Raw genomic sequence first — 21,886 nt, 5'->3', positions numbered from 1 at the left:
AGTTTCATTATCTAAAGGTATCTACATACACTACAACTGGCGACGAGGATATGAGGTCATGAACTACAAGCTCAACATATCTAGCCTCAGCAACTTTCAGCAATTTACAGAGGGAGGAGATTGGGATGCTTTTGTGGAAAGATTGGAACATTTCTTTATAGCCAACAACCTGGATGGGAACACACCGGCTACACGACCGAACAGGCACAGGGCTATCCTGCTTAGCAGTTGTGGGCCCTCCATCCATTGTCTCACCAAGGACTTGCTAGCCCCAGCGAAGACAACCACCAAACGCTATGAGGAACTCGTAACACTCATACAGGAGCAACTAAAACCGAAAGAAAGCATCCTACAGCCAGGCACCGGTTCTACACTTACCGGCGACCTGAGGGCCAAGAAATTGCTAAGTATGCTGCACACCAGAGAAGACTAGCTGTTCCATGTGATTTTTGAGGCCACCTAAATGAAGCCCTCAGTGACATATTCGTCATTGGAATCGGCCACGAGGGCCTCCTGCACAAGTTGCTCTCGGCTGACATCACGGTCACCCTGCAGAAAGCAATCCAAGTGAGCCAGGCCTACATGGTTTCGGCCGGCGACTCCAAGCGAATACTGACCCAGGACTCTAAACCAGCGAGCGCAGTGCACCGCATGGATACTTCGAAAGGCAGGAAGGCTGCCCCGAGTCCAGCAACCATGAGTCTGCCACATGGGGCAAACCGGATGGCCCCATGCTGGCGCTGTGGAGGAAACCACAGAGCCCACCAGTGCTGCTACAAAGACTATGCATGCAAAGGCTGCAAAGAGAAAGGGCACCTCCAAAGAATGTGCAGAAAAAGCTGTACTCACTGCGTCTCTGATGAGTTGGCTGATCACCCGGGCTCCGACACAGATGATGGTGAAGTTGCTCAAATCCTGGAAGAAGAGTATAGAATCTATACCTGTTCCACCGAAAGTTCTCCATGGATGATGGAAGTGGACATCGACGGGGTCCCAGTCTCCATGGAAATCGACACAGGGGCGAGCAAGTCTGTGATGAGCCAAACGACCTTTGAAAAACTTTGGATGAATCCTGCCAATCGACCGAAACTGTCTCCTGTCCAGGCGCAACTCCTCACCTCCAACAAGGGTAAAATCCAAATCGTTGGCAGCGCGGACATCCAGGTCTCCCAGGGCGGCGTGTTGAACAAACTCCCCCTGTGGATTGTAGCCGGCGACGGTCCCACGTTGCTGGGCAGGAATTGGATGAACCTGGTCCACATCAGGCAAAGTGGTGATGGCCTCTGGTCCCCGGCAATTGACCTCGAACATGGATCCATCGCTGCATCTGGAGGTTCCACTGTCCAGCTCGACGGCGCGGAGACGACTCCACAACACCACAGCGAAATCGCCAAGACCGAGGATCCAAACTCCACTTTCCGGGCTGGGGCAGGACTCCAAGAGGTGAACAGCATCGAAAGAAAGGGGCTCCCGACATCCAGGGTCGAACCTGTGGAAGAAAAGAGCACCACAGCCTACCTGCAGGAGAGCCAGAAGATGGCTGCCGCACCACGAGGAGCAGAACCTGTAATCAAAATGACCGCGGCCATACCACGAGGGGCAGTGTTGGAGGAGCGACACGTGGCACCAAGCGGCCAATCAGAGTGGGAAGCTCCTTTAAAGGAGACCAGTAATCAAAGAAATTTAAAGGGACAGTTTCAACTATTTGAGTACAATGACTTTAAAGCTAAAGATGCAATTAAAGGGTGCAAGTATGAAAATATATGCAATGTAACCATGAATTGTGATGCTGGTTTAACTAATGTGACTAATGAAATGAATGCAGGTGTCAGTAAGGTTAAGAACAAGTTTATTATGCTTAACAATAATGATAGAGAATGTGAAATGCCAAATGTAAACATGTCTGTTGAAACCAGGACACCCAAAAGTGATGCAAAAGCTAGAATGTACAATGCAGGCTCGACTATGTGTGATCAGAGCCAAGGTGTCATGTATACCGGTAGGACACTGCCAAAGGACATTGGGTCCTACAGGGACCATGCTGATGCCAATGGAATCCCCTTGTGGGAGACCCCCAGGTCCAGTAAGCTACCTGACCATGTAGCCTGGACCTTTGGAATGAATGTGATGCCTCTTGCAGGACACACACACATCAAGTGGGAGCACACCCACTACAGGTACAGTGGTCAATGGGCAGTCCAGCCACCACCAATGGCAACCTGCACCAGACCAACCCTACAACCCCTGGCCACCAGGGCCAACACCAGGAGCGAGAGTCCAATACCCTCCAGCTTCCCTGGCAAACCCTGGGATGACCTGACTCTCATCCCAATTGGTGGACAAGGAGCCCAGCCAGTCCTGTGGCCCTGCCCACCACCCCACAACTACTCACATCACAGTGTATACATACCATTCACTGCTGCCGTAGCTACCCCCCTGAGGGACGCCCACAGCAGTGACACCCACTTGGTCTGTGTGTGAGGGAGGGGAAACGTACGAGGCCAACCTCAAGCACAGGGGGCATACCTGGCAACCACACAACCCTCACCACAACCTCCCATAGCCCACCATTGATCATCTCCCACCACTGATCATCTCCCACCACTGATCATCTCCCACCACTGATCATCTCCCACCACTGATCATAGCCCACCACTGATCATCTCCCACCACTGATCATCTCCCACCACTGATCATCTCCCACCACTGATCATCTCCCACCACTGATCATCTCCCACCACTGATCATCTCCCACCACTGATCATCTCCCACCACTGATCATCTCCCACCACTGATCATAGCCCACCACTGATCATCTCCCACCACTGATCATCTCCCACCACTGATCATCTCCCACCACTGATCATCTCCCACCACTGATCATCTCCCACCACTGATCATCTCCCACCACTGATCATCTCCCACCACTGATCATCTCCCACCACTGATCATCTCCCACCATTGATCATCTCCCACCACTGATCATCTCCCACCACTGATCATCTCCCACCACTGATCATCTCCCACCACTGATCATCTCCCACCACTGATCATCTCCCACCACTGATCATCTCCCACCACTGATCATCTCCCCTGGTCATGACAATAAGGATATGAAAAATGCTTAGTGGGGAGTGTTGTGTATGCATGCCTGTTCACTGTGTGATGTCTGCAACACTGTTATGCCACACTGAATGTACCCTTACACTGTATACACCTTACCTATACACCAGAGGGTGCTGCTGCTGGAGACCTAAGGGTTACCCATCTAAAAAGGAGCTCACAGCTTGGTGTCCTCACTCGAGGAGCTGCAAATAAAGGACTACAGGTCTCCACAGTTTCAGTATCATACCCTGCCTCGTGGAGTCATTTGCTAACGGTATCTACATACACTACAATTATGAGGGGGCTTGACAAGGTGGTTGCAGAGAGGATGTTTCCACTGATGGGGGAGACTTGAACTAGAGGGCACGATCTTAGAATAAGGGGCCGGCCATTTAAAACAGAGATGAGAAGAAATTTCTTCACTCAGAGATTTTGTAAATCTGTGGAATTCGCTGCCACAGAGAGCTGTGGAAGCTGGGACATTGAATAAATTTAAGACAGAAATAGATAGTTTCTTAAACTATAAGGGGATAAGGGTTATGGGGAGCAGGCGGGGAAGTGGAGCTGAGTCCATGATCAGATCAGCCATGATCTTATTGAATGGCAGAGCAGGCTCGAGGGGCCATATGGTCTACTCCTGTTCCTATTTCTTATGTTCTTATGTTCTTATCTAAAACATGCGTGGTGCCAGTCTCTGAGCTGCTGCTTGCTGCGGTGAGATTGAATGATGTGCATGTTCAGGCAGGCTGGCCTCCTGTTCCTGAAGTGGCAGAAGTATCTCCACATTGTAAGCACTTGAAAAGAAAGAGAGAGTCAAGGATTAGCTTTTAATGTAAAGGGAGAACAGAGAGAAATGAGTGGCTGGTAAAAACTGCTGCAGTTTGTCATGCAAGAGTGTGTAGGGTGAGATAGAAGAAGAGAAAAAGAGGATAAGGTATGAATAAACCCTACTTGACATCTCCTTCAGTGTCACCAGTCACCACGGCCAACATTCTGCTCCTGCCCGTGATGGCCACATGGAAGAGGGTGTTGAGGCAGGCTCGGCCTCCTCCAGTGGCAACCATGCTGTCTCAAGTTGTGCACGACCTTCTCCTGTTCCTGTCATGTTAGAATAATTGGTATGCAGTGTGTAACATGTGTGGTGTGGGGAAGTGAGGAATGCAAGTGTGTGAGTATGAGGAGAAGGAGGTGGAGTGAAGTATGGTGTAGGAGAGTGAAGGGAAGCATGTGAGGGGAATATTATGAGTTGTAAGGTTGAAGGTAGTGGAGGTGTGAGCATAGGGTAAGGGAGCATTATTCCTACCGTGACAAGTTTGGTGAAGTCAGTGAACTTCTTTTGGCAGTGCAGCCACACCCTGGGAGCTAAGCTCCTGTCACTGCTCTCATCTGCATCCTCTTCCCACTGGTGGTGAAGCTGTTGCCTGAAGGACTCTCTGCCCCCTATAGAGGGGAACAGGATCTCCCTTCTCCCACCCACCCCCTGCACCAAATCCTCCATCAGAAAACCTGAGTGCTGTGTCTGCACCTCTTCCAGCGATCTTCAATCTGGGTAGTTTCCCTGCTGTCTGCTGCCAGAGGGCACCTCCCCTTTAAGAGATGCTGGCTGCCTTTAAGTGGCGTCAGCCAAGCCCAATTTCTGCCTCGCCCCCCCCCCCGCCCCCCCCACCCAATCAAGCATGTAACCAACAAATAGCATGGATGGTGCTGGCAGCATTATAATGAGGTTTCAGCACCAATTTCACGTGCTGGCTGGGCATGTGAAATTGGTGCTGAGACCTCATTATAATAATTTCAGGCACGATTGAATTTCTAGTCCATTGAGTCTGAATTGAGCAACAATGTTTACAAAGGCCTTTGGCACTATTAACCGCGAGGGACTATGGAGCATCCTCCTCCGTTTCGGCTGCCTCCAAAAGTTTGTCACCATCCTCCACCTGCTCCATGACGACATACAAGCCGTGATCCTGACCAATGGATCCACCACAGACCCAATCAACGTCCGAACCGGGGTCAAGCAGGGCTGCGTCATTGCGCCAACCTTTTCCTCGATCTTCCTCACTGCAATGCTCCACCTCAACAAGCTCCCTGCTGGAGTGGATCTAAACTATAGAACCTGTTCAACCTTCATCGCCTCCAGGCCAGATCCAAGACCGTCCCATCCTCTGACGTCGAACTACAATGCGTGGATGACGCTTGCGTCTGTGCACATTCAGAGGCTGAACTCCAAGTCATCGTCAACATCTTCACCGAAGTGTATGAAAGCATGGACCTTACACTAAACATCTTTAAGATAAAGGTCCTCCACCAGCCTGACCCTGCCACACAGCACTGCCCCCCAGTCATCAAGATCCACGGCGCGGCCCTGGACAACGTGGACCACTTTCCATACCTCGGGAGCCTATTATCAGCCAGGGCAGACATCGATGACGATGTTCAACATCACTTCCAGTGGGCCAGTGCAGCCTTCGGCTGCCTGAGGAAGAGAGTGTTCGATGATCAGGTCCTCAAATCTGTCACCAAGCTTATGGTCTACAGAGCTGTAGTGATACCCGCCCTCCTGTATGGCTCAGAGATGTGGACCATATACAGTAGACACCTCAAATCGCTGGAGAAATACCACCAACGATGGTATTTCTGCAAGATCCTGCAAATCCCCTGGAAGGACAGACGCACCAATGTCAGTGTTCTCGATCAGGTCAACATCCCCAGCATCGAAGCACTGACCATACTCAACCAGCTCCGTTGGGTGGGCCACATTGTCCGCATGCTGGATACAAGACTCCCAAAGCAAGCACTCTACTCGGAACTCCTACACGGCAAGCGAGCTCCAGGTGGGCAGATGAAACGTTTCAAGGACACCCTCAAAGCTTCCTTGATAAAGTACAACATCCCCACCAGCACCTGGGAGTCCCTGGCCAAAGACCGCCCTAAGTGGAGGAAGAGCATCCGGGAGGGCGCTGAGCACCTCGAGTCTCATCGCCGAGAGCATGCAGAAAACAAGCGCAGGCAGCGGAAGGAGCATGCGGCAAACCAGACTCCTCACCATTCTTTCCTGCAATGACTGTCTGTCCTACCTGTGACAGAGACTGTAATTCCTATATTGGACTGTACAGTCACCTGAGAACTCACTTTTGAAGTGGAAGCAAGTCTTCCTCGATTTTGCGGGACTATCTATGGATAATAATTTCAGGCACGATTGAATTTCTAGGCCATTGAGTCTGAATTGGGCAACAATGTTTAAGGAGCAGTATTGGGTTTGTTTCTATGTAGAGACAGGTATACACCCTTCATCATTGGCCTGGTGTTGCAGCAAGCCCTAAATGGTCTTTGTAAAATTATTATGGACAAGGGAGAAGTAACTATCACTGTACACACAGGCTCAGTCTAACCTGGACTTTATAAATGATACAGGGGTAATTGAGAATTAAATCAGAAAGCTGTGGACGACACAAATAAAATCTGTATGCAAGACAGATGACTAAAGATGAAAAGCAGTTCTATAAATAGGACACAGGTGGCAGGTGATGTTCACACTGTACAGAATAAACCACCTCACTATCATTTAGTTGCGAAAAAGCTGAGTATATTTGACATGGTAAAGTAGGTGCGATTTTCAATATATTAACAAACTACAATCACAATCAAATTCAGTATCTGCAACACAGATGAAAAACACCTGGGGGGAGGGGCAATTGCCTTGGGGCATTTCCCATTCTACTGCTGTAACTTCGGAGGAAACTGTTCATGTGTGTAAACAGGGTTTCCACCGAACTTCCAACTATGTGGAAGTCCTGAAAAATTCTGGGCGCAGTCATTAAAGGCAGAGGAAATATGGATATTGAGATGATAGAACTGAATCCTTCTTAATAGTTATTGAGAGTAAAAGTCAACTTCAGCTGGGGAGGGGAGATGGGGGTGGGGGCTGGCGTAAAACGGGCGGTAGTGGACAACGTTCCCTCTAAGCTGTGTGGCCGCACAGCTCTCTCCCTGTCCCACGCTGTCCGGGACAGCTTTTTCAATGTGCGAAACTAATCCCCCCCAAAATTAGGAGGAACATTGTAAAACATTTGAGCTGAAGGACAGGCTATAGGGTACGTGGCCCAAATAAACATTCTTTATACAAATGCGCGGAGTATAAGGAATAAATTGAATGAACTGCAGGCACAAATTCAACTTGAAGTGTATGACATAGTAACTATTTATTAAGGCATGGCTACAAGACGGTCAGGACTGGGAACTAAATATATTAGGTTATAAGGTCTACAGGAAAGATAGGGAAAATGGTAGAGGTGGATTAAGGATGAAATCCCTTCAGGATATAATGAGAGGTAAGCAGGCAGTGGAGACTTTATGGGGAGAATTAAGAATTAGGAAAGGATTTAAGACTGTGGTGGGAGTTGTGTATAGCCACCTGGTAGCAGTTGTGAAGTGCTGGATTGTATAACCAGAGATTAGGCAAGTATGTGATTTTAATGGGGAATTTTAACTTTCATATAAATTGAGATAAGCAGACTAGCACATGTCAAAAAGATAGTGAATTTCTTGAGTGTGTCCGGCACAGTTTTCTTCAACAATATATTTTAGAACCAACAAGGGGGCATGTCATATGATATTTAGTAATAAGTAACAAGCCAGATTTAATTAACAGCCTAACAGTGCATGAACATTTATCTAATAGCGATCATAACATGATCAATTTCAAAGTAGTGTTTGAAAGGGGTGAAACGTGAAACAGCTACTAAAATTCTAGATTTAGGTAAGGCCGGCTTCAAAGGAATGAGGCAGAGACTGTCCACAGTAAACTGGGCAAACCTGATAATGGGTAAAACAGCAGATGATCAGTAGGAGGTGTTAAGAAAAGAATTTAACGTGATTCAGAACCAGTTTATACCCCTGAGGGGCAAGAGCTTTACTTGCCCAAAATAATAGCTACGGATGACTAAAGAGGAAAGAAACAACATAAAACTAAAAGAAAAAGCATACAAAAGTGCAAAAAATAGTTCAGATCCTGGTGAATGGGAAAGATACAAAGAACAGCAAAGGATGACAAAACAGATAGTATGAGCTGCAAAAAGGGAGTATAAAAGAAACTTGCAAGGGATATTAAAATCAACACAAATTATTTTACAATTATATTAGGGAATAGAGGGTGGTCAGGAGCCATGTTGGTCCATTGAAAACTGATATTGGTGATACTATTGTCAATGATAAGGAAATGTTGAATAATTACTTTGCATCAGTATTTACAGTGCTGAAAATCCCAGGGAAATTAATATTGAATCAGGGATTCAACAAAACTAACGTAAGCAAAATAACAGTAACGAAGAAAATAATGGCCCTAAAGAGTTGCAAATCCCCAGGGCCAAATTTCCATCCCAGGGTTTAAAAGGAAGTAAGTGAGCACATTGCAGATGCGCTAACTTTAATCTTGCAAAGTTCTCTCGATTCAGGAACCGTTTTAATTGGAAAGTTGCATCTGTCCCTCTGCTATTTAAGAATGGTGAGAGGGAAACCAGGGAATTATAAACCAGTTAGCCTAACACCTGTTATTGAGAAATGACTAGAGCCTGTAATTAAGGATAAAGTGCCAGAACACCTTGAAAATTTTCAGCTGATCAAAGGCAGCATGGATTTGTAAAAGGTAGGCCATGCCTGATGAACCTGTTTGAATTTTTGAAGAGGTGATTAAAGTAGTGGACAGGGGAATGTCTATGGATGATATTTGTATGGACCTCCAGAAGGCATTTGATAAAGTTCCTCATTAGAGACTGTTAATTAAGGTTGAAGCTCATGGAATTGAGGGCAAATTACTGACCTGGTTACGAAATTGGCTGAGTGGCAGGAGACAGAGAGTAGGGATAATGGGTAGGTACTCTAAATAACAGGATGTGACTAGTGGTGTCCCGCAGCAATCCGTGTTGGGGCCTCAACTATTCACTGTATTTATAATGACTTAGATGATTGGATAGAAATCCACATATCCAAATTTGCCAATGACACAAAGATAGGTGGCATCGTATGCAATGTAGATGAAAGCATAAAATTACAAAGGATTATTGATAGATTAAGTGAATGGGCAAAACTGTGGCAAATGGATTTTAATGTAGGAAAATGTGAAATCATCCACTTTGGACCTAAAAGGAATAGATCTGGGTATTTTCTAAATGGTGAAAAGCTAAAGACAGCAGAGGTCCAAAGAGATTTGGGGATCCAGGTAGATCATTAAAATGTCAGAAACAGGTACAGAAAATAATAAGGCTAATGGAATGCTGACCTTTATATCTAGACGACTTGAATACAAGAGGGTAGAAGTTATGCTGTAGCTATACAAAGCCCTGGTTAGACCACACCTGGAGTACTGTGAGCAGTTCTGGGCACCACACTGTAGGAAGGATATATTGGCCTCGGAGGGAGTGCAGCGTAGGTTGACTAGAATGATACCCGGACTCCAAAGGTTAAATTATGAGGAGAGATTACACAAATTAGGATGTATTCCCTAGAATTCAGAAAGTTAAGGGATGATTTGATCAAAGTTTTCAAGATATTAAGGGGAACAGATAGGTTGGATCGAGAGAAACTATTTCTGCTGGTTGGGAGTCTAAGACTAGATGGCATAGTCTAAAAATTAGAGCCAGACCTTTCAGGAGTGAAATTAAGTAACACATCTACATGCAAAAGGTGGTAGAGGTTTGGAACTCTCTTCCACAAACTGCAATTGAAGGTAGATCAGTTGTGAATTTTAAATCTGAGATTGATAGATTTTTGTTAACCAAAGGTATTAAGGGATATGGGGCAAAGGAGGTAATATGGAGTTAGATCATAGATCAGCTATGATCTCATTGACTGTTAGAACAGGCTTGAGGGGTTAAATGGCTTATTCCTGTTCCTATGCTCCTGTGGTAGTCGATTAGCTGCATGCTGCATACCCTGCCCAATTTTCCTTTTGTAAAGTCCTGTCCCCTCAGTACAGATTCACACGAGCCATGTAGTGAAGTCAAGGTCGCTCTGGACCTGCACCTTTATTTCACAGCTCTGGAATGCTGCACTTGCCTGAGACCTGTCCTTATATACCTGTCTCTTGCAAGTGCACCCCTGGTGGTAAAGTATGCTGGTGGTTACAGGTCATATCTTATTACAGTCATGTATAGCATGTTAGGATACAGTTATATATAATAATGTAAGATACATGACATCACCCTCCCCCAAGGTCTTATTGTCTTTATAGGTTCAGTCTCTCAGGTGGCCTACGCTCTCGCGTGGAGCGTCTGAGTTGTGGTTCAGTTGTTTGCCTTGGTGTCTGTTTTTCTTTGGGTGTGGTTGCTGGTATCTCACCTGGGCTGTCTGTTTCGATTGGTGTAATTGTTGTTGACTTGCCTGGGCTGTCTGTTGGGATTGCCCTTTCCCCAGGTTGTTCCCTCTGTCTGTCCACCAGGTGTGGTGCGAGTTCCACATTGTAGTCTGCCTCTGGTTCCGCAGTGTTGTTGGTAAATTTGCTTTTGACTTGGTCTACATGCCTCCGGCAAGTTTTGCCATTGTCCATTTGCACTACCAGTAGCCTGTTTCCTTCCTTGCCCGTTACTGTCCCTGCAAGTCATTTGGGACCCCTGCTATAGTTTAGTACAAACACTTTGACCCCTATCTCATTCCATCGCCACCTCGAATTTCTGTCATGGTACTCAGTCAGCTTACGGCGCTTTGCCTCAATGATTTCGTGCATGTCTTGGAGGATTAATGAGAGCCTTGTTTTTAAAGTCCTTTTCATCAACAGTTGCGCGGGGGGGGGGATCCCAGTCAGTGAGTGCGGACGAGATCTGTATGCCAGCAGCAGTCGCGACAGGCGACCCTGCAGCGTGGGACCTTGGATTTTAAGCATGCCTTGTTTAATAATTTTGCACTGCTCTCTCCGCCTGGCCGTTGGAGGCCGGCTTGAACGGTGCCGTCTTGACGTGATTTTTGCCGTGGTCAATTATAAAGTCTTGGAATTCTGCGCTGGCGAAGCACGGACCATTGTCACTGACCAATGTGTCAGGGATTCCGTGCGTTGCAAACATGGTTGCGAGGCTCTCCACAGTGGTGGAGGTTGTGCTCGAGTTTAAAATGGTGCATTCATTCCACTTTGAAAATGCATCTACAACTACGAGGAACATTTTGCCCATGAATGGGCCCGCATAGTCTACGTGCACCCGCGACCACGGTTTGGTAGGCCAGGGCCAGGGGCTCAGTGGAGCCTCCCTGGGGGCATTGCTGAGTTGGGCACAAATGGTGCACCTTCGGACGCAGAGCTCCAAGTCCGCATCAATACCAGGCCACCAGACGTGGGATCTGGCTATGGCCTTCATGAGAACGATCCCCGGGTGCTCCCGGTGGAGCTCCCGGACAAATGCCTCTCTGCCTCGCAGAGGCATGACTACTCGGCTGCCCCACATCAGGCAGTCTGCTTGTAGTGATAGCTCATGCATGTGCCTGTGAAAGGGTTTTAATTCCTCGGGGCAGGCATCGTGAGCCTCTGCCCAGTCACCGGTTAGGACACATCTTTTTACTAAGGATAACGTGGGGTCGCTGGCCGTCCAGGCTCTGATTTGGCGAGCCGTCATGGGCGAACCTGTGGACTCAAAGGCACTGATTGCCATGACTATCTCACAGTCCTGTTCATCAGACCCTTCCGTGGTTGCCAGGGGTAGCCTGCTGAGCGCATCGGCACAGTTGTCTGTGCCTGGTGTGTGCCTTATGGTATAGTCGTAGGATGCCAGCATGAGTGCCCACCGTTGAATTCGCGGCGAGGCGTTGGCGTTTAATGCCTTGCTCTCGGATAGGAGGGATGTGACGGGCTTGTGGTCAGTTTCTAACGCGAACTTGGCCCCGAAAAGGTATTGGTGCCTCTTTTTGACACCGTACACGCACGCGAGCGCCTCCTTCTCTAGCATTCCGTACCCGCGCTCCGCCCGCGAAAGTGACCTGGAGGTATAAGCTATGGGTTGTAATTTGCCCGCACTGTTGACATGTTGCAAAACGCACCTGACCCCATACGCTGACGTATCGCATGTGAGAACTAGCTTTTTACGTGGATCAAGGAAAGTGAAAACACTGTTGGAACACAGAAGGTTGCGTGCCTTATTGAAGGCGCGTTCCTGGGCGTCCCCCCAAAACCAATCGCACCCCTTCCTGAGTAGCACGTGGAGAGGCTCCAGCAGCATGCTTAAGTTCTGCATAAAGTTCCCAAAATAATTGAGTAGCCCGAGAAAGGCGTGCAGTTCTGAGACATTCCGGGGCCTGGGTGCCAGGCGAATTGCTTCTGTTTTGGACTCTGTTGGGCGGATTCCATCAGCGGCAATCTGCCCAAAAATTCAACCTTGGGTGCGAGAAACAGGCACTTGGATTTCTTGACTCGTAGGCATACCTGATCCAACCGCTTTAGTACTTCCTCCAAATTACGGAGATGGGAGTCGGTGTCCCTGCCCGTGATAAGTATGTCGTCTTGAAATACAACCATCCGCGGGATGGACTTGAGCAGATTCTCCATGTTGCGCTGGAATATGGCAGCTGCCGACCTGATGCCGAATGGGCATCGATTGTACATGAAAAGGCCTCGATGTGTGTTGATGGTGGTGAGTAGCTTGGATTCCTCGGTCAATTCTTGTGTCATATACGCAGATGTGAGGTCTAATTTTGAGAAAAGTTTACCTCCAGCCAATGTGGCAAATAAGTCCTCCGCTCTGGGCAGCGGGTACTGGTCCTGTAGGGAGACTGTTTATAGTAGATTTGTAGTCCCCACAGATTCGTATGGATCCATCAGGCTTTATGACTGGGACAATGGGACTGGCCCAGTTGCTAAATTCCACAGGTGATATAATGCCTTCCCGCAGAAGCCTGTCTAGTTTGTGTTTAATCTTTTCCCTCATCACATAGAGTACAGCTCTGGCCTTGTGATGGACCGGTCTAGCATCCTGTGTGATGTAGATTTTGACTTTGGCCCCTTTGAAAGTGCCCACATCTGGCTGAAAGAGATGTTCAAATCACTTTATAACTGTTGAGCAGGAGGTCCGTTCCTCTAATGACATGGCATGGACATCATCCCATTTCCAGTTTAGTTTTGCCAGCCAGCTTCTCCCCAGCAGTGCTGGGGCGTCTCCGGGGACAATCCACAGGGGAAGTCGGTTCACTATCCCTTTGTGTGTGATAGAGAGCATGGCACTGCCGAGGACTGGTACGAGTTCTTTGGTATAGGTCCTTAATGTGGTGTCGACCCTTGTGAGTTTTGGTCTGTCTCTTTTATGCGACCACAGTTGTTCAAATTGTTGAGTGCCCATGAGAGATTGACTCGCTCCCGTATCCAGCTCCATGTTGACAGATATCCCGTTGAGTAGGACCCTCATCATTTTAGGAGGCGTCCTGTTGTAGGAGCAGTGGCCATTGATCGTGTTGACCCGCTGTACACCGGTGTCCCGGGTACTGTCCCCACCATCTTCTGGTCCGCTTTCCGACCCATCCGATTCGTATACCAGCCGAGCTGCCGTTCTTTTGGATATGTGGGCCAAATGCCCTGTATATTCACAATTTCTGCAAACAGCCTGCTGAAATCGACATCCCCTTGACGAGTGCCCACCCCTACACCTCCAGTACAGACCTGTTCCATTGTTCAGAGTTCCCAAAGAATGAGCTGCGTCTGGCTGATCTCTCTTGAGCTTCTCTCAGTTTGTAGTTGATTGCTCGCATTGTGGGTTGATGAGGTGTGAACGGCCGTTCCTGTGGCCCTTGATGGCTTCTGCCTGCTGTCGAGAGCCTGTTCTCCCAGTTTTGTCTGTGTGTGGGTGTAGCAGCTTGTTTAGTACTGTGAACTTCTTGTTCCGATATTTCGTTAGTTGTCGTACCTGCATTGTAAATCAACCTCGTTTCTTCTTCCCCTACCAAGAATGTCTGTGCAACCAGTGCTGCTGCCTCTAAGGTCAGGTTCTTGGTCTCTATGAGCTTTCAGAATATGCCTGCGTGGCCTATTCCTTCAATGAAAAAGTCTCTCAGCATTTCTCTCCTCAGTTCATCGGAGAACTCACATAAACTAGCCAACCTCCGAAGTTCCGCCACAAAGTCAGGTATGTTCTGGCCCACACAGCGTCTGTAGTTGTAGAACCTGTGTCTGGCCATGTGTAGGCTGCTCGCTGGCTTCAGGTGGTCCCCTACCAGTGTGCTCAATTCTTCAAACGATTTGCTTGCTGGTTTCTCGGGTGCCAACAGATCCTTCATTAAAGCGTATGTTTTCGAGCCACAGCTGGTCAAGAGATGGGCTCTTCTCTTGTCTGCCTTATCGTCGCCTAACCAGTCTTTGGTTACAAAGCTTTGCTGGAGCCTTTCTATAAAGTCCTCCCAATTGTCTCCCGCATTGTACTTTTCATCTGATCCGTTGTTCGCCATTCTGTGGATTCTGTAATCCCGTAACCCGTCGCCACTGTAAAGTCCTGTCCCCTCAGTACAGATTCACACGAGGCATATAGTGAAGTCAAGGTCACTCTGGACCTGCACCTTTATTTCACAGCTCTGGAATGCTGCACTTGCCTGAGACCTGTCCTTATATACCTGTCTCTTGCAAGTGCACCCCTGGTGGTAAGGTATGCTGGTGGTTACAGGTCATATCTTATTACAGTCATGTATAGCATGTTAGGATACAGTTATATATAATAATGTAAGATACATGGCACCTTTCCATTGATTCGTTATTACATTATTATTCTCCACTTGCCTGGATGAGTGCAGCTCCAATAACACTTCAGAATCTTGATACCATCCAAGACAAAGCTTGATCGGTCGCCCATCCACTACTTTAAACATCCACCACTAGCTTACCATGCCTGCAGTGTGTACTATCTACAGGATTCACTGCAGCAACTCGCCAAGGCTTCTTCAGCAGCAAACCCCCAAACCCATGACCTCCGTCACCTAGAAGGACAAGGGCAAGAGGTGCATGGGAGCAGTATCACCTCCAAGTTCCCCTCCAATTCGCAAACCATTCTGACTTGGACATGTATCGGCATTCCTTCGTCACTGCTGGGTCAAGATGATGGAAATCCCCACCTTTACCACATGGACTGCAGTAGTTCAGGAAGAAGGCTCACCACAACCTTCTCAGGGGCAACTCGTGATGGGCAATGAATGCTGGCCTTGCTAACAATGCCTATATCCTCAGAATTAATTAAAAAAATGTGGGCTGTTGCGTTCTAGATAAGTTGGAGGGTGGAAGAGGGAGGCTGGGGAGGAGGAGGGATGGGCCGAATGACTTTCCTCGTCCTTGAATATCTTGCTATCTTTTATTGATAAGGCTGTGCTTTGTGTGAAAATATTTATTTTTATTTATTTGTCGATATTACAATCAAGTTTAATCTAATAAAAGTAATGAAGGTTTAGCTCAGGGTTTTAGCAACAAAGAGAGCTAATAGTGAGGGTGACAGATGTTTCATAGAAACATAGAAAATAGGTGCAGGAGCAGGCCATTCAGCCCTTCTAGCCTGCACCTTCAATGAGTTCATGGCTGAACATGAAACTTCAGTACCCCCTTCCTGCTTTCTCGCCATAACCCTTGATCCTCCGAGTAGTAAGGACTTCATCTAACTCCCTTTTGAATATATTTAGTGAATTGGCCTCAACTACTTTCTGTGGTAGAGAATTCCACAGGTTCACCACTCTCTGGGTGAAGAAGTTTCTCCTCATCGCGGTCCTAAATGGCTTACCCCTTATCCTCAGACTGTGACCCCTGATTCTGGACTTCCCCAACATTGGGAACATTCTTCCTGCATCTAACCTGTCTAAACCCGTCAGAATTTTAAACGTTTCCATGAGGTCCCCTCTCATTCTTCTGAACTCCAGTGAATACAAGCCCAGTTGATCCAGTCTTTCTTGATAGGTCAGTCCCGCCATCCCGGGAATCAGTCTGGTGAATCTTCGCTGCACTCCCTCAATAGCAAGAATGTCCTTCCTCAAGTTAGGAGACCAAAACCGTACACAATACTCCAGGTGTGGCCTCACCAAGGCCTTGTACAACTGTAGCAACACCTCCCTGCCCCTGTATTCAAATCCCCTCGCTATGAAGGCCAACATGCCATTTGCTTTCTTAACCGCCTGCTGTACCTGCATGCTAACCTTCAATGACTGATGTACCATGACACCCAGGTCTCGTTGCACCTTCCCTTTTCCTAATCTGTCACCATTCAGATAATAGTCTGTCTCTGTTTTTACCACCAAAGTGGATAACCTCACATTTATCCACATTATACTTCATCTGCCATGCATTTGCCCACTCACCTAACCTATCCAAGTCACTCTGCAGCCTAATAGCATCCTCCTCGCAGCTCACACTGCCACCCAACTTAGTGTCATCCGCAAATTTGGAGATACTGCATCTAATCCCCTCGTCTAAATCATTAATGTACAATGTAAACAGCTGGGGCCCCAGCACAGAACCTTGCGGCACCCCACTAGTCACTGCCTGCCATTCTGAAAAGTACCCGTTTACTCCTACTCTTTGCTTCCTGTCTGACAACCAGTTCTCAATCCACGTCAGCACACTACCCCCAATCCCATGTGCTTTAACTTTGCACATTAATCTCTTGTGTGGGACCTTATCGAAAGCCTTCTGAAAGTCCAAATATACCACATCAACTGGTTCTCCTTTGTCCACTTTACTGGAAACATCCTCAAAAAATTCCAGAACATTTGTCAAGCATGATTTCCCTTTCACAAATCCATGCTGACTTGGACCTATCATGTCACCATTTTCCAAATGCGCTGCTATGACATCCGTAATAATTGATTCCATCATTTTACCCACTACTGAGGTCAGGCTGACCGGTCTATAATTCCCTGCTTTCTCTCTCCCTCCTTTTTTAAAAAGTGGGGTTACATTGGCTACCCTCCACTCGATAGGAACTAATCCAGAGTCAATGGAATGTTGGAAAATGACTGTCAATGCATCCGCTATTTCCAAGGCCACCTCCTTAAGTACTCTGGGATGCAGTCCATCAGGCCCTGGGGATTTATCGGTCTTCAATCCCATCAATTTCCCCAACACAATTTCCCGACTAATAAAGATTTCCCTCAGTTCCTCCTCCTTACTAGACCCTCTGACCCCTTTTATATCCGGAAGGTTGTTTGTGTCCTCCTTAATGAATACTGAACCAAAGTACTTGTTCAATTGGTCTGCCATTTCTTTGTTCCCCGTTATGACTTCCCCTGATTCTGACTGCAGGGGACCTACGTTTGTCTTTACTAACCTTTTTCTCTTTACATACCTATAGAAACTTTTGCAATCCGCCTTAATGTTCCCTGCAAGCTTCTTCTCGTACTCCATTTTCCCTGCCCTAATCAAACCCTTTGTCCTCCTCTGCTGAGGTCTAAATTTCTCCCAGTCCCCAGGTTCGCTGCTATTTCTGGCCAATTTGTATGCCACTTCCTTGGCTTTAATACTATCCCTGATTTCCCTAGATAGCCACGGTTGAGCCACCTTCCCTTTTTTATTTTTACGCCAGACAGGAATGTACAATTGTTGTAATTCATCCATGCGGTCTCTAAATGTCTGCCATTGCCCATCCACAGTCAACCCCCTAAGTATCATTCACCAATCTATCCTAGCCAATTCATGCCTCATACCTTCAAAGTTTCAGAGCTGAAAGAAATGGAAACAAAAGAATTCAAAATTTGTGACAGTAACCAACAGAAGAACTTTGAGCTGTCTGTTTTTCCTAAATATTCAGCGCATTCTTGGGACTCTGAAGATCTGGATGATTTATCTGCTGCTCCAGTTGAAGACATGATGAAGCAGCTCAACTTTGAAAGACATTTTCAAAGTCTGTTAGCAAATCATTAAAACATTGTCAATGGCACTTCAATAATGACCTGTCAAACAGGGAGTTCACGATGACTGATAAAACTGATACCAAATAAGATGATACTTAGATAAGAAATTAATCTGCACAGAATATTGTGAAGATGGCCATTGTTTACAGGGCCACCTTAAACTAGCAACAACCAATCAAATCTTACAGAGATCTTATGTACACTAGACAGAGCACTTTGTCTATAAAACTCAGAAAACAGACACAGATATTGCAGCATTAAGCAGTAAAATGATGTTATTTACAAGATTTTAAAACATCTGCAGCTTGGGTCCAAGTCCATTCACAGGAATGACCTTATATAGTGTCAGAGCACGGGTGTGAAAGGAGTAAAGGGAGCTAAAAACATATCAACTAATAACCCACGAGATTGTGACTGTGATTGCAACTCAGGAATGTTCTGAACACACATAAAGAATGGTCACTTGGCCAGAGGTTGGATGGTGCCCGTGGAACCATACTCTATGTATTATTGCTTTCAAGGGAAGACAGAGAAAACTTGAATCAAGATTATTTAGTTGCACATACATTCATAGAATCATACAGCACAGGAGGCCGCCATTCGGCCCTTCGTGCTTGTGCCATCTCTTTGAAAGAGTGATCCACTTAGTATCTCTCCACTGCTCTTTCCCTATCAAATTCTTCCTTTTCAAGTATATATGAAATGTCTTTTTGAAAATACTATTGAATCTGCTTCCACCTCCCTTTCAGGTATACAATTTCAGAGCATCATAATTCACTGCATTTAAAAAAATTCTCATCTTCCCAATGGTTCTTTTGCCAATTACCTTAAAAGTCTTCATGTTAGACTACTACCCTCTAAGAGTTAGACTGTAATGTGCTTTTCAAGTAATATTGAGCAAAATATTATAGTGTATCACGAGGTGTTGCCTTGTGAGCCGTGAGGCTGATCCCGAGTGTCAGAGGTCCGAGTTATGAGGAAGGACTGCAGGAACTGGACTTCTTTACCTAGACATGAGGCACCAGAGAGGTGATCCTGCAGAGGTATACGAGATAAATGGTAACGGAAAAGATAAATCCAAAAAATTACTTTAAATCAAATTGTGAGTTTAGACCAAGGGTACAAAGGGTTAAATTAGTAAAAGGCTTATTTAGGACTTTCTTCTATGCACAACAATGTTCAATACTGAGTAGAACAGCGGAGAATAAAACTCAGGATTAATTTAATAAACAATTGATTGGTGACTGTATGGTCTTGCTGGATGGGCCGAATGACTTTCCTCATCCTTGAATATCTTGTGATCTTTTATTGATAAGGACATGCTTTGTGTGAAAATATTTATTTTTATTGGTTTGTTGCTATCACAATCACATTTAATCTAATGAAAGCAGAGAATGCTGGAAATGCACAGGAGGTGAATCGACACGTGTACGAGACAACTAGGTTACTGCTTGGTCATAACCCTCTGTTATATCAGGATCCTGACTGACCTGCTGTGCATTTCCAACATTTTCTGTTTTAATTTCAGATTTCCAACATTTGCCTTTTTTTCTCCTTTTGTTAATCTGTTTGTTTTGCCTTTGTTTTCAGCAGCAGTGACCGGACAATCACCAAGGAAGATTGGGTGCTTTGGACATTCACCAGCAACAACCTGAGGAAGAGGAAGGAGTTACGTGTAATTAGTGCCAACCATGTACAGCTTATTGTAGTTGATGTGATCCCTCTTATTCAGCCGGCTAGAGGTCAGATGGTTTTTGTCTTGAAACCAGTTAAGGCCTTTCATCAGGGAAAAGATAACTGAAATAATTCGTATTTCAATCTTTTGTGATAACAGGAAGCTCTTGAAACACTTTTCCATCAAACTTGGTCGCTGGATAACACAGAACACGAGCGGCAATAAAAATTAGGGATGTTATATTAAAAATATCAAACCTCATTATTTACTTAATGCACCAGAATTAATCTGAGACAGAAATGGACTCCCATGTACAGGCGATCACATTATTTATAAGATAGTGTGACCCACTCTGTTTGTTTACTGTACAGCTGCATTTTCATTCAGTATTTGAAAGCTGTTATATTAATTTTATTATGAAGCTAAACCCTTGAGAGTCAGCTCTTCCAATATTAGCACATGACATTTAACAAGTATAGACAAAGTTCCTGTCAGTTTTTTAACAGAGGTACAAACCCATTTTAAGTTAAATAGGCCAATGGCACTTTGGAGATAACAAATGTTAAACATTGAGTGCTAACATTCGAAGAGCCAACTTCCAAGGTGTGTACGTTTATTTAATTGTTTAGTAGTTAATCAAAATGATTTAATGAAGTGCATTATCCAGTGATGCCTCTTAGCGCATTTATACCAACACCCAACAGAAAACACTGCCGCCAACCAATACACTAACATGACGATGCGCACCTTGTGTGGTGCTCAATTCATTAGCTCAAATTGTTCCCAATACTTTTTTATAATTCATTCTCGTGGTATGGGCGTCGCCAGCATTTATTTCCCATTCCTGGTTGCTCTTGAGATGATGGTGGTGAGCCTTCATCTTGAACCACTGCAGTCCGCGTGGTGAATGTACTATCACCACCAGTGACAGAACTGTAATCCCCAGCACTTCATCCTAGTGCCACACAGCACAAAATGCTTTTACAGCCACAACCCAAGTTTAGAAGGACAAAATCTATAATTATACTGATGGGTGTGTGGTTCAAAAGGGCATCGTACGAAAGTTTCACACAGTCATCACAGTACTTTACTGAAATGCTAGTGACTACACAAAGAATAATCCAGCTGGGAGTTTAGATCCTGCTTTATTGAATGTACTCATCCATACACATAGGAAACTATTGGTCTTAACTTATATATATATACTGTTTACATAGTTTGTGCAGCTGTCACACTCTTCGAGATCAGGGAGCTGCAGTAAGAAAGAATTATAATGGAGTGGAAATGTAGGGGTTTACTTTTGTTTCATGTTTACAAATTAAATCCTTTTCCAGCGTCGGATGAAATGGGATTTATTTATCTTTTCAACATGTCTTTTGTAAATAAAATGGTGACTGGTACATATTACAAAAAGGGTGTACAGTTTAGTGATACAGTAATAAAGAAAAACTTTAAGAAATGTGTCCTTTTTAAAAAAAATTAATATTGTAGGTAAGTTGCGTGAGTTCCAGGACTACCTGTCACTTGTGCCCATTTGCTTCATCTGGTGAATCCTAGGGATCCGTGTTACTCTGACCTGTTCACCTCAGCCAGCTGAATATCAAATAAAGGGTTGCTTTTCCGTTGGACCTGTTGCCCTCGACTGGCTTACTTTTCTCACCAACATTGTTATAATCGCTGCAGGCAAATGTGTAATTAATGGCCAATGGCAGTGAGCAGGCAAGTGAACAATCTGAATATCCCCAGTTACGATAGGAAAATGAAAATAAAGGTTTTCCCACTGGCTCAGTAAGTTTACCCAATGAGCAGATGAGCCATATAAACCATGAAGCTCCCAGTATTAGGTGTCGTCAACTGGTACAGCACTAGGGCCGCTAGAGTTAGACTCAGCACCTCATGGGTTAGGGAACTTAGCGATAGGAAAGCCAGTCAGGCCTACCCATTACTCTGTCTGGTTTTCGTCTTCATTTACAAGAAACAAAAGTCACTGAAGTAATTTAATGGGTGACGGCCAGACACTGAAACGAGGCAGTCTATGCTACTCTGAAATATGCAAGATAGCATTAAAAAAAACTTGCATTTATATAATGCCTTTAATGACTTCAGGGCGTCCCAAAGTACTTCTCAGCCAATTAAATATTTTTTGGACGTGTAGTCATTGTTATAATGTAGGAAATGCGGCAGACAATTTACGCATAGCAAGGTTCCATAAACATCAATGTGATAATGACCAGATAATTTATGTCCACCTGAGAGAGCAGATGGGCC

At 45.7% G+C, this 21,886-nt stretch overlaps 1 protein-coding gene across 4 annotated transcripts in view; it reads left to right on the top strand.

Annotated features, from left to right (window-relative positions):
* LOC139268858 (transmembrane protein 233) overlaps positions 1–21,252 on the top strand; it is a 90,968-nt gene extending 69,716 nt beyond the window's left edge. For 2 of the 4 annotated variants that reach the window (XM_070887642.1, XM_070887639.1), the window contains one exon: positions 19,537–21,252. In XM_070887642.1, the coding sequence (XP_070743743.1) occupies positions 19,537–19,542 (6 nt within the window). In that variant the 3' untranslated portion in view covers positions 19,543–21,252. Of the gene's footprint in view, positions 1–19,533 lie in introns of all 4 variants that reach the window. The other 2 variants (XM_070887641.1, XM_070887640.1) reach the window with 1 other exon arrangement.
* Positions 21,253–21,886: the final 634 nt, after the last annotated feature.

This window comes from Pristiophorus japonicus, chromosome 8, assembly GCF_044704955.1.
Source record: "Pristiophorus japonicus isolate sPriJap1 chromosome 8, sPriJap1.hap1, whole genome shotgun sequence".
Classification (NCBI taxonomy): Eukaryota; Metazoa; Chordata; class Chondrichthyes; family Pristiophoridae; genus Pristiophorus; species Pristiophorus japonicus.
Note: the sequence above shows the minus strand (reverse complement) of the source record. Positions and strands in the feature narration are given on the sequence as shown.